General features: G+C 47.7%; 1 protein-coding gene across 1 annotated transcript in view; it reads left to right on the top strand.

Moving 5' to 3' along the window:
• The window catches only part of MCF2L2 (MCF.2 cell line derived transforming sequence-like 2), a 272166-nt gene that overhangs the window by 217103 nt on the left and 37061 nt on the right, over positions 1-18002 (top strand). Inside the window, exons 22-24 of the mRNA XM_054982756.1 lie at positions 391-483; positions 3080-3158; positions 11420-11492. Of these exons, the coding sequence (XP_054838731.1) occupies positions 391-483; positions 3080-3158; positions 11420-11492 (245 nt within the window). The remainder of the gene's footprint in view (positions 1-390; positions 484-3079; positions 3159-11419; positions 11493-18002) is intronic.

An 18002-nucleotide genomic window follows, 5' to 3' on the forward strand; every position in this document is an offset into this window, starting at 1 on the left:
ATACCAATATTGCAGCGCACAATATTGTAATACACAAGCTTCTCCTATCCTTAGACATAAAAAATTCCCTTCTGTTTAAACAGAGCTTTTGCTTATTCAACAGAAAGAGACTGTTACATCCCAAGGCATTAAAGCTACTAATGCAGTAATCGTGTGTGGTGTTCACAGGCAGGCAACAAATCAGTTAATTTATAAACTGGGATTTCGGGCACTTGGTTCCCACAGGCAACAGGGCATGGCTACCCTGCTAGCTTAAACTTGGCACTTTCTCTTTACCAAATAAATCACTGTGTTTTGGTGACTTTATGTACTTCATTACGCTGACTCAAAGTAATGGATTATACGGTGAAGGGTAAAACGTCTTGTTTCTTTTACATGTCTTTTAAACAGATGAGCACCGTTGGTATTACCGAAAACGTCAAAGGGGATAACAAGAAATTTGAGATCTGGTACAACGGCAGAGAAGAAGTCTATATCATTCAGGTGCTCTACACTGTTGCTTTCCCATACATTTTCAGCTGCCTTAAATCTGATTTCAGTTTTTAATTATATAAGAACCACTAGCATAATAGTGGGGGGATACAGGGGCAATGTAAGAGAAACTGCCTAAGGGGAAATATCTTGGTCACCCACCCTTTTGGGATGTCCTAAGATATAATTGCACGAGTTGGGACATTCCCAGCTGAAATCTGCCTATCACCTTTTTATCCAAGATGCTCAGGGCATCTTTATTCTGTCCTCGCAGCAATCCTGTGGGGCAGAAAGTGTTATGGCACTTGAAAGACAAACAGGATTTTATTCCAGCATATGCTTCTGTAAATTTGAGCCCACTTTGTAAGATGTGTGGTAGGCTTGTCCCGAAGTCTCCCAGCGAGAATCATAGGCTGATTCCGCACACCTTGGATAATGCACTTTCAATGCACTTTATCAATCGTTTGAGGTGGATTTTTTGTTCCGCACACAAAAAAATCCGTTCCAAATGATCTATAAAGAGGATTGGAAGTGCGTTATCCAACGTGTGCGGAATCAGCCATAGTTGAGTGAGGATTTGAACGTGGGTCTCCGAGAACCTAATCTGCCACTTAAACTGCCGTGCTGTGCTGACTCTAATCCGTTCTGACACAAGAAGAGGAAGAAGAGATTTGCTAAGGAGAAAGAGGAGCCTTTGACTCCTCCCTCCCTGCCCCTCTGCCCTTCCAACCTTCCTCCAGCTGTACTTCCCCCAAGCCACAGACAGGGGTTCCTGATTCATATTTGCAACAGAATGTCTGTATGTCAAAGCGTTTTGCATACAATGTCTCAGGCAGTAAAAGCAACAGGTTAAGGACATTCAATCATTGTGTGACACTTAGGGCATTTGTCTCTCATCCTCTATCCGCTTTTTCAATATGAATGGGAGATCTCGTCCATTTTCATATAGATTCTCTTCCCCAGGTCCAATGTTTTTGGGAAACGTTTTTTTTCTCGTTTTCCCACCGTATCTTGGTGCATTTGTGTACCTCCTGGATTTTCCAAAAAACAGCACAAGAATATCATCATATCGATATAACAATGTACCAATATGTGCATCAGGTTAGCTTTCATTTTAAAAAGTATGTCTCTAGCCCTTTCTGTTGCAGAGATATAAAAGGAAAGATATGTCTCTGCAATGGATGGGTCAAGAAACTTACTTTAACCTAAATATATATGATGGTGGTGGCAAAAAGTACTGTCAAGTCATAGCTGACTTATGGTGAACCCTGGTGGGGTTTACAAAGCAGGAGACTGAGAGCCAAGCTACAAGTGAAGCCTGACACAGGTTGGACACTTATCAGCTTCCCTCAAGTTTTGATGGGAAATGTAGGCGTCCTGGTCTTGCAGCTTACAGAAGTTTACAGAGTGACAGTCTATGGAAGGGAGAACATGCGGTCGGGAGGGGAGTGCAGGTGTCGGGCTCTTGCCAGGCACCCCCCTTCCTGGCTGCTGTGTGTGTGTGTAGGGAGGGTTCTGTAAACTTTAATTAAATGGAGAGCCAAGCTGCAAGACTAGGAGGCCTACATTTCCCATCAAAACTTGAGGGAAGCTGACAAGTGTCCAACTAGTGTCAGGCGTCACTTGTAGCTTGGCTGTAACAGAGCTGGATTGCCATTGCCTGCCTCTGCATCCTTGGGCTTCCTTGTAGATCTCCCATCCAATTACTAACCAGGGCAGACCTTGCTCAGCTTCTGAGATATGACAAGATTAGGCTTGCCTGGGCTATCCAAGTCAGGGCATGTATGTATTTGGCACTACAACAGTGATATATTGATATATTTGTGCCAATTTTTGTTTAATTGCAAACGCCCTGGTAGCCTAGGAGAGGGTGTGTCAGCAGCTGAGGGACTGGAGCAAGGAAACGGTGGGGAAATCTACCACGTGAAAGCCCTGTTGCTGCTGCATTTTATCAGCCACCACATCAGCAACAGAGAAACTACACAAGCCCATCCCTGTATGAAAAACACCCTCCTTCACCTTGGCCGTATGGTATAGGGTTGCCAGCTCCAGATTGCCAAATTCCTGGGTATTTGGGGGTGGAGCCAGGAGAGGTCAGGAGCCAGGGTAGGAGGGGGACCTCAAAAGGGTATGATGCCATAGATTCCACCTTCCAAAGTAGCCATTTTTTCCGGGAGAACTGATCTCTGTAGATGCACTGAAATTCTGGGGGATCTCCAGGTACCACCTAGAGGTTGGCAACCCTAGCCTCAGGGCCAAACTATAAGTGACGCCTGACACTAGTTGGACACTTGTCAGCTTCCCTCAAGTTTTGATGGGAAATGTAGGCATCCTGGTCTTGCAGCTTGGCTCTCCGACTGCTGTCCAATGGACTTTTCAGACTCCTTCCCAAGACTGAGACGAGGCAATACACTCCGCTTTGGGTGTTCTCTCCTTGGCCCTGGCTTGGAAGAGAACTTTGTGAAAGCAGATTTTGAAAAGAAGGGGGAAAGATGGCGAGGCTGTAAGGCAGCCCAAATTAATCCACATAAGTGTCAGGATATCTAGGTGGGTCCTTCTCCTTGGCTTCCCGCCTGGTTTGCAATTTGCATTTGTTCTATTTTTACAGGCTGCTTCTGTGGAGCTGAAAAACACCTGGGTCTCTGAAATTAGGAGAGTCCTGACTGGACAACTGGAAGCTTGCAGAGGTATTTGTTTTATTTATGTTACTTATCGTCTGCCTTTCTCCCTGAGGCTCATTGTGGATTACTCACTGTAAGTCACTGCACTCAACAGCCGGGGCATCCAAGAAACAATATAATGGGGTATCAGACTCTGCCTTAGATGTGATCGAATCAGTCAAACCCTCCCAATGCAAAGAATGGCTTTAAAAGTGGATTAGACGGATTTACGGTCCATCAGTGGTTACTGGCCTTGATGACTGAAGAGAACATCCACATTCGGAGGCAATAAACCTTGGGGAGGAAGACTTTGGCCTCTGTGCCCTGTTGGTTGATCCTCCAGGGCACGTGGTTGGCCACTGTGTGAAATAGGATGTTGGACAAGATGAACCACTGGTCTGATTTAGCAGAGCCAGTTTGGTGTAGTGGTTAAGAGCAGCAGGACTCTAATCCAGAGAGCCAGGTTTGATTCCTCATTCCTTCACTTGAAGCCAGCTGGGTGACCTTGGGTCCGTCACAGCTCTCTCAGAGCTCTCACAGCCCCACCCACCTCACGGGGTGATTGTTGTGGGGATAATAATAACATACTTTGTGAACCGCTTTGAGTGGGCATTAAATTGTCCTAAAGAGCAGCATATAAATTGAATCTGTCTGTCTGTCTGTTTATTTGTTATTTATAGTTCTCCTTTCTCATTGAGTCATAGTGTGAAATTAGTAATAATAATAATAATATTCAGTTTATATACCGCCCTTCAGGATGACTTAACACCCACGCAGAGTGGTTTACAAAGTATGTCATTATTATCCCCACAACAAAACTCCCTGTGAGGTGGGTGGGGCTGAGAGAGTTAGAAGCTGTGACTGACCCAAGGTCACCCAGCTGGCTTCAAGTAGAGGAGTGGGGAATCAAACCCGGTTCTCCAGATTAGAGTCCCGCGCTCTTAACCACTACACCAAACTGTCTTTCAATATCAATACAATATCAGTACAATCAATATCAAGGACATTTCCGTGAACAATGCCATAGGGTAAATAAACGCAAGTTTACAACAGAGTATGAGCAATTCCGCCGTCTCGTGATTCCCCAATGTGGTGCCCATGAGTGCCATAGTCCCCACCAGTGTAGTTCCTGGTGGTGCCCACTTCCTTCTTCTCCAAAGCATCTTTTCTCCAAAGCGTTGACCTAACTCTGGCTTTCGGTCACTTCATTGGAGTAAAAGCTGCTGGAGCCTAGGAAGCCTGGCCTCTGTGTCTGCAGCTGTCTCTATCACAGGCTTCTGACATTTTGTGGAGCCTCCCAATATTTTGTTGGCAGCCATTTTGTGAAGTCTCACCTCACCCACAGCAGCCATTTTGTTGTGGTGCCGACTTCCGGTTCTCAAAATTCCAAAAGTGCCCACATGTTCAAGAAGGTTGGAGACCCCTGCAATAAACACTAGTATTTCTCCCTCTACCTCACCTCCATCTTGTCAGACAATGGCTTACTAAAAGTTGCAATCCAGACTACCTCTTGCAATTAGACATGAGTCCATTGGTTTCAAAAGATTTACTGAATATAAACAACCATTATAGTCCAGTATCCAAGATACAATGATCTTGGCTGATACATGAGTATTGTTACGAATGACAGGCAAAAGCAATGGTACAGAATAGCAATCCTCTGTAGGCCCCATCCTCCCCCACAGTTCTCAAAACAAACGGCCCGAGGGTGAGAAAGTGAAAGCTTCCCAAGGCTGGAAAAGTTGTAGACATAACATTCCTCTTCTCTCCGTGATGTTCCAGTGAACTGCTTGCCACCTGCAACAGAAGCACTTAAAATACTGACAAGATTAAAATGGAGTCTCTTCGGTTTGAAGACATATAAAACATAGTCAGACCCTGACACATCTGTCCCTTAGCAAAATAAGTGTATTCATCACCCAGCAATTGACAGCATGGCTTCCCCTACAAACTGCCACCCACTGCCTAAATTCTCCAGCTGCTGAATGCAGCTTTCACTTCCCAATGGCAGGAAAACACACTGGGGTGTTGAACAGACTTGTGCAGCCAAGGACACAAAACAGCTCTAACCTGCTCAGGATAGGAAAAAGTGAATGTTTTTTCTGGTTATGGAAATGAGCAGGTGCATCCAGCTGCGCGGGAGGGAAGGAACTCCTGTTCTCTCCCGTGCTCCTGGCTGAGGGCAGCTTTTCTTATCAGGACCTGAGAGCATTCTTATCAGGACCTGGTTTGCCTGCCACAGTTAGGATTCAAGTATCCTTATAAGGGTGGCTGCCGTGCGGTTCTGAAGTTTAGGGATTGAGGGTGACGCAAAGACGGGTATCGCTACCTCCTTCAGCCCCGTGTGCAGATGATGTGTGCGTGTGTGCTTACAAAGCGGGAGGAGTCCCTGCCAGCTGCCTTTCTCGCTTCCTCACACAAGCCACTTTAAAGGGGGAGGGGGGTCAGAAGGAGCCAGCCGTGGCGTCATGTGAGGCTTCGAAAATGGTTCGAAATTTTTCAGTTGGTCCCGACTGAAATAATCCCTGTGATATAATCCCTGTGCTGGAAGATCTGCCATGGATCCCCGTCAGTTTCCAGGCACAAATCGAAATGCCGGTTCCTTCTTTTAAGGCCCTAAACGGCATGGGGCCGGAGTTCTTGAACCGCCACCTCCTCCTGTATTGTCCATCCCTCTCATTAAGATGCTTTTACCGAGCCTCATTCTCCGCTCTGGAGGGCAGAGACGGTAACCACATACAAGGTTTTCTCGTTGGTCCTCACGTCTGAAGTGCCTACCTAGAGTTGCCAACCTCCACTTGGGGCCTGCCGATCTTCCAAAATTGCAACTGATCTCCAGATGACAGAGAAAATGTTTGCTTTGGAAGGTAACCTGTATGACATCATACCCCTCTGAGGTCCCTCCCCTCTCTAAACTCCGCCTTCTCCAGGCTGCCTCCTGAAATCTCCCATCCTAGACTTGGCAACCCTATAGCCTTCCCCTTGAGGCTCACCTATCTATTTATTCATTCATTTATATGCTTATCTTACTGTCCTTTCGTTGCTAGGCCAATATATATTTTACTAGGGTTACCAGCCCCATGGTGGAGGTGGGGGATCCCCTGCTCCCAGCCTCTGCCCCACCACCTTTCACTTGCCTGGCCAGGGGAGGGGCAAAAGTATGGGGTCAGGCCAAGAAACCCCTGGAGTGCACGCCCATGCTGTCATTTCCAGCACAACATGGAAGCGCTCCAGGGGTGCTTCCGTCGTGCCCCGGGGCTCCCCCATACCCCACTTTGAGCCCTAAGGGACCTGGCAACGCTACTTTTTATCCAGCTTTTTGACTGAGGGGTTTTTATCTTCTTAAAGCTCTTTGTACAGTCTGTTTTTAGTCCGAGGACTGTTTTATAGAATGTTGTTTTATGGCGTCCGAGCAGGGCTTAATAGCAGAGAGCGCTTTCTTCTCTCCACTCCCCAAATGTGGGTGTGTTTGTAGCTAGCTTCCCACGCTTCCTGTTTTATGCCACGCTACTAAATTCAAAATGCAGGCAATAGAAAAAGTAGGTGCTTTTTCTTCTGTATAGAGGGGCTTACTGGGGAACTCCCTGGAGGGCTATAGCCAGCCAAGAGCAAGCCAGACTGAGCCCCAACAATGCTAGCAGCACCACCGGTCCGCTTGGCTTCGACCCCACCGGTCGCAGTGCCAGTTCTAAGCTGAGCTGCCCCTTGGTTTCCTCCTCGGCCATTTTGACAGCCCAGTCTGTCTCTGCTCTGGGCTAACTGGTACTTCCTATAGTATGCAGACTAGGATTTTGCCATAGGGCCAAACTACAAGTGACGAATGACACTTGAACAGCAAGTGTATACCTCCCTGTTCACTTGCCCTCCACTTGCTCTCCACTCAATCCACTTGCCGTTCAAGTGTCATTAGTCACTTGTAGCTTGGCCCATAGTCATTACATTCCCAATCACTCAAAGCTACCCATGCCCCATTTCAGCAACAAGGGGCTGTTTTTCAGCTCTGAGCCATGTGAAACTTTCGTCAAATGTTGTATTGACATAAATATGCAAACATTTCAGTCACTCACAGCTTGCAAATGCAAGGCGGGCCTCTTGGTGGGGCAGCTCCTTGGACAACACACTGCTCCCAAGAGGAGGCACCTTATCCATGTCAACAGAAAGAGGTTTCCCAAATGATGGTTGTTGGGGGTTTTCCGGGCTGTATCGTTCTCCGGCCGTGAAAGCCTTCGACAATACATCGTTTCCCAAATGCTTTGAAGGACACAGGCTTGGGCCTGGCCTACACATGCAACAGAAGGAGTTGTTAGAATCTTGAGGTAGTAAAGGCTGTACCACTTCAGACTTGTAGAGAAGAGTCATGTTTTTTGCAACCTGATATATATTAGCTCTATTGTCAAACCTTCTGTTTCCCAAAGTGGCCAACTGCATGTCTCAGGGAAGCTTACAAAGAGGGTAGGGTTGCCAACTTCAGGTTGGGAGATTCCTGGAGATTTGGGGGGGGTAGAGCCTGGAGAGGGCTGGTTTTCGGGAGGAGAGAAAGCTCAGTGGGATATAATGCCATAGAGTCCACACTCAAAAGCAGCCATTTTTTCCCCAGCAGAAGTAATACGTTGTCTAGAGATAGGGATCCCCGGTCCCATGGTTGGGGCAGGAGGTCCCCCACTCCCACCCTCCCCCTTGTTACCACTCATGTGGCTGGCAGGGGGGAAGGCATGGAAACAGGCCCCCCTGGGCCCCTCCCCAAGAGTGCTTCTGCACTTCGCAGAGGGCCGATTTTGGCCCCAAATCGGCTCACTGCAAGGTGAGCATGTGTTCCTAGGCCTGGGCAATGATGTCACTTCCCGGAAGTGACATCATTGCCCCCCCCCCCGGAGCATGTGTGTGCTTTGCGCACGTGTGAAGAGCAGCAAAAGAGTGACGAAAAGGTGAGTGCTGGGTCCCCCTTCCCCCAGGAGGGCAAGAGAACATGGAAACCCTGTCTGGAAATCAGCTTTAATTCAGAGAGAACTTCAGGCTCCACCTAGCATAAAGGCCACTAGCTTCCCCTGTTGTCTTCCAAGCATCTGGTGTTCAGAGACAAACTGTCTCTGAAAATGAAGGTTACATTTTTCTTGTAATGCCTACAGATTTTTCTTAGTAATGCCTGCAGATGGGTTTGTTCTAGGGTTGCCAGCTTTGGTTTAAGAAATTCCTGGAGATTTGGGGGGGGGGGGTGAAACCTGGAGAGGGCAGGGTTTTGGAGGGAATGGACCTCAGCTGGGTATAATTCCACAAAGTCCATCCTCCGAAGCAGCCATTTTCTCCAGGGGACCTGATCTCTGTGGCCTGGAGATCAGCTGTAATTCCAGGAGATGTTCAGCCACCACCTGGAGGCTGGCAACCCTAGTTTGTTCCCTTTGCATTTGTCTAATTTGTCTAAGCCAGTGGCCCTCACCATGTCTGGTGCCATTTTCTGGCACGAGGAGTGAGTGTAGGACCACGCAAGCACATCCCCCACTGGGTATCCTTCTCCCCACCAGCCAGGTGAGTGGGGCCAGGGGGCATCAGGAGCAGGCAGGCGTTACCGTACCTCAGCAGGAGAGCTGGCTACCCTCTTCTCATTGTACGCTCATCGCTGCTGAGAATGCAGATGCATTTACAGTGGCAATGGAAAATGCAAACAGGGTTTTCCTTAGTCATCTTCTTGTGGCCGCCATTCCTCTTCTATGCCACCAAAGGCTTTTTGTCCGCTTAAAAAACCTGGTAGTTGCTATATTGCTATATTGCTATAACAATATAGCAATATTGCTATAACAATACAGCAACTGCAACTGCTAATTTTTTTTAAAAGCCATTGGAAAGCCTTCCGGTGGCATGAGGGGGAATGGCAGCTGTAAGGGGATACCAGCAGTAAAATGGCGCCTATGTGGACAAGAGGTTCGAAAATTCATACTTTCTCATTCATGTGGCATGCAAACCTGCTTTGATTATGATCTTACAGGAAGGATCATGCCAAAGCAGGTTTGGGAAAGACCTCAGCAAAGGCAGGGAAAAGCCCGAAAACACACAAATGTTCTGTCAATGTTCTGAAAAAGACTGAAATGAAGCCAAGATGAACCCAGCAAAACTTCCATGTAGAAGCAGGTTGAGCAATGTGCGAAGCAGTGCTTCCTTTTGCCAGTCCTGTGCTTACTGCCCATCCCCCAAGTTTATGAGTGGGGGAGAAGAAAGTGCATCCATTTGAATTATCCCATCCAATAGGGTTGCCAGCCTCCAGGTGGTGGCTGGAGATCTCCCAGAATGACAACTGATCTCCAGGCCACAGAGATCAGGTCCCCTGGAGAAAATGGATGTTTTGGAAGGTGGACTCTATGGAATTATACCCTGCTGAGGTCATTTTCCTCCCCAAACCCTACCTTCTCCAGGCTTCATGCCCCAAGTCTCCTGGAATTTCCCAACTTAGAGCTGGCAACCCTACCATCCAAGGCTGCTAAAGCTCCAGCATTTTTTACCAGACCATTAGAACGAAAACAAAGAATCGGGGGGGGGGGGGGTGTCGTGGTCAGTCACTCTTTCTTAGCCTATCTTGTCACATAGGGTGGAACTACATGTTACGAAATACCTAGGGATGCTCAAGTGAACCTTGTTTCACGTGTCCCCCCTCCAACTTCCCAGGTAGTCGCTCGCACAGTTACACTTTAATTTGCTCCACTTAAGTACATTCACACCTTCGGTATCAGTTCCTCCTCAACTGCTAAAAGTATCCCAGTTCCGCCCACATCCAATCATTAAAATGCAGATCTTGACACTTTCTCACACCTTAAAGAAATGCAAATTGGCAAGTCAAAGGAGCCTAAATTACTTGTTCTTGCAGTGAAAACAGAGCTGAATTGGCGCTCTGCCTCATGGAGTCACTTACAGATGCAGTCATACAAAGGGAGCTGTCAGTCCCTGGCAGGTAGATCCCCCAAGTTCTCCACAGCAATCACACAGGTGTATTGGTTGAAGTAACTTTATTAAAGATCCATCGAGTTCAAGGTGCTCAAACAACGGGATTGGCAGAAGTGATGTAAATGGGGTTGGTAGTGTTAGTTATGGACAGGGCTCATTTTGAGGGGGAATGCACAAGAACGCAGTTCTGGCAGTTCCCGAAAGAGGTCACATGTCAGGTGGCCCCGCCCACCTGCCTCTTGGCCATTTGGGGCCTGTTTCGGCCTGGATTGGGGCCAAAACGGCCCAGATTGGGCCTCTGACGGGTGGTGGATTACTCTCCCACTCAGCAGTGGCCCGTTCCTGACCATTTTGAGCCCCTTTTCAGCCATTCTCAGCCCCTTTTTGCCCAATTTGGGCCCAATTTTGGCCCTGAATGGTCAGGATTGGGTCCAAAACAGCCAGGATAGGTGATGTCAGGGCGTGTAGCATATGCAAATCAGTTATACTAATGACACACTTCTGGTGATGTCAAGGGGCGTGGCATATGCTAATGAGTTATGCTAATAAGTTATGCTAATAAGTTCCTCCAGCTCTTTTTCTATGAAATGACCCCTGGTTATAGAGAAGATTCCCGCTTTCAGGACAGTGACCGTTAATTTCTAGTGTGAAGGAGCCAGCGGGGGTGGGGGGGTGGAGGGGAGAAAATAGGTTTAGGCCAGACAGAGCAAAGAATGAAATCAGCTCAGCTCCCAAGAGGGATACATCTCCAGCCAGCTTCAAGGACACTTGCTCAAAGCGGCAGGGAAAGAGAAAGTAAATACTTGCAAGATAACCCACTATCTTAGCATCAATAAGAAACTTCCCATGCCCTCAGAGGATCAGCACATAACACAGAATATATACATGCATGGCAGATGTGCAAGATGGCATCTATGACAGGAGTTCCCATGAAAGCGGCATGCACGTGCGCCAAGCGTGCATGTGAATTGAAGACCCCACAGAAAATCCTGCACTTGAGCGTCCCCAGGTAATTTCAATCCATATAACAACCACGGTTGAATTTAAACAAACATTTCCCCCTCCCTACCTCCCACAAAGCAGTCATCAGATGGTGGGAAGCTAGTAGACCTGTCTTGACTGCAGAGGTTTGATGGGGGACTCATGCAGCCTCCACTCTTTGGACAATTGATACCGTGACATATTGCTGGCTACTTACACTGCCTGGAGTGAATTCCTCGGCAACAGCCCGTTTGGTATGAAGATTGTGCCGTACTAGTTCCCAACAGCAGAGCACAAGTGTTCCTAGTGCCCCCGTGTGTGCACACAGATGCAGAGAAGTTTACTCAAGTGTCTCCCACTTTCCTTTCCTTTCACAGAGGCAAGCCAGCTGCACCAAAGAATCACCGAGAGCGTGTACCATGCACCGATGAATTCATCCAGCTCCTCCAGGTAACTTCCACATCAATGTATCCTAGTATTCTGTTGCTGAAAGAAGCACGCAGGTGCTGCTGTGAGCAGGTCAGGGCCAGGAGATAGGGTTGCTCTGCACCTGATTTTGCCTCACACTCGTGAGCTCATTGATGTCCAGGAAGTACAGAAGGTATTTCCCTGTGAATTAATCCGGGCTGTCGGGATGCACCTGTGTGTCACGTTCCCTTTGACCTACCTACTCCTATAAACCGGAGCTTTTACCAAACTGTTTCTCACTCCCTTGTTTTGGCTTCCTTGGCGCTGCTATTCTTTACTTACTGCTTGATACTTTTTGGAGTAGAGGCCTGATCCAGCCACTACGCTCCCATGTGTGTGCTTGGCCACTGTAACTTCCTCATCGTCCACTTGCCATCTGTGGCCCCTTTTCCCAGAGGCCATTTCCGCTCTGCTCCTTGCTTCCTCCGTGCCTCCACTCCTAGCTACATGGCTTCTCACCCTTCCTTTGAACTGTTGCCTTCTTCTTTCCTAGACTCTCAGTGCCATCCTAAGCAGAGTTACTCCAGTCTGATTTCATTGGGCTTAGACTGGAGGAACTCTGTTTAGGATGGCACTGATGGTGGTTCTTTTACCTTTCCTAGTTTGGGCCCCTCTTCCTAAGGAAGCTATTCTGTGACATCAGAGTAGCTTGTGGGTTGCCAAGGGGCTGGCAGGGAGGGTGCTTCTATAAGGCCAATGGCAGAGACTGGTTATATGGAGGGAACAAGTAAGGAAATTTGGGGCCAATGTCCCAAGACTGATTTCAAATGTGAGATGATTGCAGGCTCAGTTTCACTGAAAGCTTCTGTTACCTCCCCTGATAAGACAGGCTAAAACAAATAAATGGATCTAATTTCTTCCGAGTGGCATTGACTTACGCAATGCTCTTAAATTATCTCTCTGTTGCCAAAGGGATGTCTGGCACAGCCCTGAGAACGTACTATGTCATCCTGGCACTGGGCCAAACTCTGGAAGAGCTGCTGAGTAAGGGGTGGGGGGGAAGCAGCCGCTGTGTGACTGCCTGGCTTCTGGTCTGGGGCATGGGCATTTCTCAGTCTCTGCAGCTGATAGTCTAGCGTGGTCACAGGTAGGGTGGCCAACCTCCAGACTGGGCACGGAGATCTCCCAGAATTAGAACTGGTCTCCAGACTACACGGATAAGTTCCTCTGGAGAAAATTGCCCCTTTGGAGGGTGAATTCTATAGCATTATACCCTGGTGAAGAGCTCCGTGGCACAGCGTGGTAAGCTGCAGTACTGCAGTCCAAGCTCTGCTCATGACCTGAGTTCGATCCCGGCAGAAGCTGGGTTCAGGTAGCTGGCTCGAGGTTGACTCAGCCTTCCATCCTTCCGAGGTGGGTAAAATGAGTACCCAGTTTCCTGGGGGTAAAGTGTAGATGACTGGGGAAGGCAATGGCAAACCACCCCATAAAAAAAGTCTGCCAAGAAAACGTCATGATGTGACGTCCCCCCATGGGTCAGTAATGATTCGGTGCTTGCACAGGGGACTACCTTTACTTTACCTATACCCTGGTGAGGTCCCTTCCCTCCCCAAACCCACCCTCACTAGACTGCACCCCCAAGTCTCCAGGAACTTCTCAACCTGGAGTCAGCCCCCCTACTTACGTGGAGTCTGACATGACACAAAATAGCAAAACTCCGATGTGATTTTATGCTATTAGCATATCGCTGTAATCGAGAAAGAGAACCTCATTAGTCCCGATGTTTGAGAGTCCACTCAAGGAGACCGGATGGTTCCATGAACTCGACAGTGGCTGATTCCGCACACGTTGGATAATGCACTTTCAATGCACTTTATCAATCATTTGAGGTGGATTTTTTGTTCCACACACAAAAAAATCCATTCCAAATGATCTATGAAGAGGATTGGAAGGGCATTATCCAACGTGTGCGGAATCACTCAATATTGCATTCACCAGACTTCCAGGGCTGCTTTTGCTGGTTCCGCAATAGCAATTACTTTGCGGGGAGTCAGAAGCCAAACTTGCATTGCGACACCAGATGAACCTCCTTGTATAAGGACTGATAGGGCAAACCACCCACCCACCCCACCACCACCACCCCGTTTTGCAAAGCTGCAGAGCGTTCTTTTTACCTTGATATGTGGCTCTGCTGGGTTCCCTCAAGGTAAAAGAATGAGAAGGCAGGGCAGGGCTAGGCGAGGGCAGCTGCTGAGAGGAAGTGAAACCTGAGATGCTGTAAGACCGGAGTGCTTGCTGGTGGTTTAAGGGAGGACACTGTTTTGTCTGTGTCCTCCTGGATAAGGCTTCTAGAAAGGAATCAAATGTAAAGCATTTTTTTTTTTTAAAGAGAGAAACATGTTGCCTCAGTTCTAGGGGTTTATTTGTGCAAGGTACTGCTGAGAGAAAAATAATCACAAAAATGATGTGGTGAGTAAATTTTTGAGTAACCAAAAGATTCCATTTATTCTGTGGCCGGAATAAACTGTGCACATTTGCGTGATTTGTCTGGTTTTGAATCATTTATTTATTCTGTGCCGTTTGTCTTGCCTTTGCTAATCCTGGGGAAAGAAAACTTGCCACAGAAGGGCCCAACTGATGGCATGTGCTCTGGCTTGTGAGAGAAAGGTTCTCAGCTCCACACCTGCAAATGCTGGAAGGTTTGGGGGGGGGCAGTGCCTAGGGAGGGACAAGTTTCAGAAGGAAGTGACATCATTTCCAGGTGACACTCTAGGAAGTTCTCCTGATCTCTGTGCTAAAGACCATAGAAACGGTGGAAAATTCCTAGAGCAAGTCCATCAATGCCATTCCACCGTCACCCCCCATTTTCTCCCACTCCTCAGTTATCAAGGGCAAAGGATAGAGGGCAGGGAATTGTCTACTGCCAGTAACAAAATGGCAAGCCTAAATACAAGCTCACTGCAGGAAGCCCTTGTTAAGAATTTGACTGCCATATTCGCAACCCGTCGAAGTATTGTGCTTCCAAACATATAATTGATATTGGACCCCTCTGATGGCAAACCTGACTAATCTTTGATACTTTCAGGGGGATTACATAATAGGGTTCTATTGTGTTTTCTTATATGGCCAAAAGCAATAAAAAGGAGGTATATTAAAACCACTTGACTGTGAAAATTTAAATAAATACATTCCAGCAAATAAAAGAAATACAGGAAAAATACTGGATTGCATCTGCATCAGCTGTAGGGTGTCCCTTCTTCTTCATTAATGCCACGTGTGAAGATTAACCCGACTCAACTTGGAAAAAAATGTGCCACGGGGAAAGCCTAAGATCAATAGATACCAAGACTTGATAATTAATGGCATGATTAAATCTTACGCAAGAAACTAATTTTTATTTATTTATTTATTTATTGGATTTTTAGCCCGCCCTCCCCGCAAGCAGGCTCAGGGCGGGTCACAATCATAAATAAGATACAAGAAGTAAAACCAATAAAAGAACATCTCATGGATATCCACATTCCAAATGGGACACCCTTCCCCCTGTCCCTGCCCACCATACACAAGGGAAGAAAAGGGTGGAGGTGTGGGTTGGTGAACCTCTAACTCTTCAAGCATGGGGAGGCAGATGGACCATATGCTCCCCCCCCCTCTGACAGGAGACCAGCAGGGAGGCTAATTAGATGGATCCAGTGCTGGCCTCAACCATATACCTGGTGGAACATCTCTGTCTTACAGGCTCGCCGAAAAGATACAAGATCTTGGCAGGCCCGAGTGTCTTCCGACAGAGAGTTCCACCAGGTTGGGGCCAGGACAGAAAATGCCCTGGCCCTGGTCGAGGCCAGCCGAGCCTCCCTGGGGCCAGGGACCACCAGTGGTGTTTACTTGCAGATCTAAGAGCTCTCCGAGGTACATGTGCGGAGAGGCGGTCCCTCAGGTATGCTGGTCCCAGTCCGTTTAGGGCTTTATAGGTCAGAACCAGAACCTTGAACCTGATCCGGAATTCCACGGGGAGCCAATGCAGCTGCTGCAGAGTTGGAGTCACATGTGCCCTGAATGAAATTCCTGTCAGGACACGAGCAGCAGCATCTTGGACCCGCTGCAGTTTCCGGGTCAGGCCCAAGGGAAACCCTGCATAGAGCGAGTTACAGTAATCTAATCTGGAGGCGACCGTTGCATGGATCACTGTCATTAGGTCATGGGTTGAGAGATAGGGGGCAAGCTGCCTGGCCTGCCGAAGATGGAAAAAGGCAGTTCTGGCAGCTGCCTTGACCTGGGCCTCCATTGACAAAGAGGAGTCCAGCGTCACACCAAGGCTCTTCACCGATGAAACAGGCACAAGTGGTGCCCCTTCCAAGGCCGGGAGCTGAATCCCCATATCTATCCCCCCACAGCCCAGGTACAGGACCTCCGTCCTCATAGGGTCCATCTTCAGTCTGCTCTGCGTCACCCATCCAGACACGGCCCCCAATGCTCTGCTTAGGATCTCAGGAGCACAGCCAGGCTGGCCGTCCATCAACAGATGCAACTAAGCAGGCATCATGGTGAGACCAAGTCCAATTTTATCAGTACCGTCAGCGTATTATGCTTGAAAGAGAGGGGGGCAGGCCATGGCAGAAGGGGCGCATCTCTCTCTCATAGCTCTTTTCGCATTTCTACCATGTGTGCTGTCTTGTCATGTCTAGAAGATGTTTTATATATTCGTTTAATCTTCCATGAGGATCAGAGCCACCGAGTAATCAAGTAAAAAAAATATGTTATCTAATCTCAAATTGTATTGTCGAAGGCTTTCACGGCCGGAGAACGATGGCTGTTGTGGGTTTTCCGGGCTGTATTGCCGTGGTCTTGGCATTGTAGTTCCTGACGTTTCGCCAGCAGCTGTGGCTGGCATCTTCAGAGGTGTAGCACCAAAAGACAGAGATCTCACAGTGTGGAAAAGAAGTTGGCAGGTCATTTATATCTACTCAGGAAGGTGGGTTTGGGCTGAGTCATCCTGTAAGAGTTTCCCAGGGTGTGGAATGCTAATGGAGGGAGGCTTCACTGTATCCCGAGGAGGTTCCTTTGCATATGGATTGGTACTTGATGTGCTAATCTTCTCTGCAGGGCTATTGTCGGGGACAGAATGTTTTGTTAGCCTGGTGTTTTTCCAGTTCTGAAAAACACATCAAGTACCACATCAAGTACCAATCCATATGCAAAAGAACCTCCTCAGGATACAGTGAAGCCTCCCGCCATTAGCATTCCACACCCTGGGAAACTCTTACAGGATGACTCAGCTCAACCCCACCCCTCCTGAGTAGATACAAATGACCTACATCTTTTCCACACTGTGACACTGAGAGATCTCTGTCTTTTGGTGCTACACCTCTGAAGATGCCAGCCACAGCTGCTGGCGAAACGTCAGGAACTACAATGCCAAGACCACGGCAATACAGCCCGGAAAACCCACAACAACCATAATCTCAAATTACCCTGAGATTAAAGAACCTTTGCCCCCTTCCTGTTTAGCAGGAAAAGGTGGGTGATTCCACTTACTTCCTGAATCAGTAAGGTTCAGCACAGTGATCTCTATCCCCATCTAGACAGTGACTGAAGTTCCCTCTTCCAGCTTCATGGCACAGTGAAATGGCACCTTGGAGTCCCAAAGCACGTGGAAAGAATCCACAATCCCAGATGCAAAGCCTGTAGTTCCTAGCTTGCTTATTTGAATGACCTTAGAGTCTCTCTACACGAGACATCTTACACGGGGATGCTCAAGTGTAGGGAGACACTATGTTAGCCGGGAAGCATAGTTTAAAAAGATAGAGGCTCTGTCAGTTTCACCTCTCTACCTAGCCAACAGAGATCTCTTCAGAGGGTTTGTTAATTTCATCTTCTCCCAGAAGGCTCTGTCAATTTCACTTCCCCTTCCTGGAGGGAGAGGCAAAGATGAAATTAGCAAACCCTTTGAGGAGTGCCAACTCTGTCTCTTTAAAATACCCTCAGGTAGACAGGTGAAATTGACAAAGCCTTCGGCTCTGTCTTTTAAAACTACGCTTCCTGGCTAACATTGTGTCTCCCTATGCTTGAGCATTCCCGTGTAAGATGTCACGTGTAGAGAGACTCTTACTTCAAGGAGTTTCTTAGAAGGACTTCTCTAATGGTCCTCCATATGAGCCTAGGCAGAACCGACGGTCTTCTCACCAGGGCAGGCCTGCTTTTGGTTCCCTTTCTACGAGAGCTGAAGTCAACATTCGCCCATTCAATACTCTCTTCTTTAGCAGCTTCATCCCTTTGGAATGAGCTGCTGAAAGATGTAAGGACTGTTCTTTCCTTTAGTGGTTTATGAAGAAGTCCAAGGTAGAACATTTTAGAAGAGCCCTTAGCTATATGTTGGCTTTATCCTGGATCTAGGGTGATGTTTTAGTTCACCACTCTTAGTGGGGCTCTAATCTGTCTGGAAGAACGGTATATAAGTGCAATAAGTATTATTACCACTATAGTTGTTATTAATAATTATTTTATATAGAATGTTTATGATTGGAAACTGTATGGTTTCCAAAGGGTACCCTA

The sequence above is a fragment of the Eublepharis macularius genome, chromosome 6 (assembly GCF_028583425.1).
Source record: "Eublepharis macularius isolate TG4126 chromosome 6, MPM_Emac_v1.0, whole genome shotgun sequence".
Taxonomy (NCBI): Eukaryota; Metazoa; Chordata; class Lepidosauria; order Squamata; family Eublepharidae; genus Eublepharis; species Eublepharis macularius.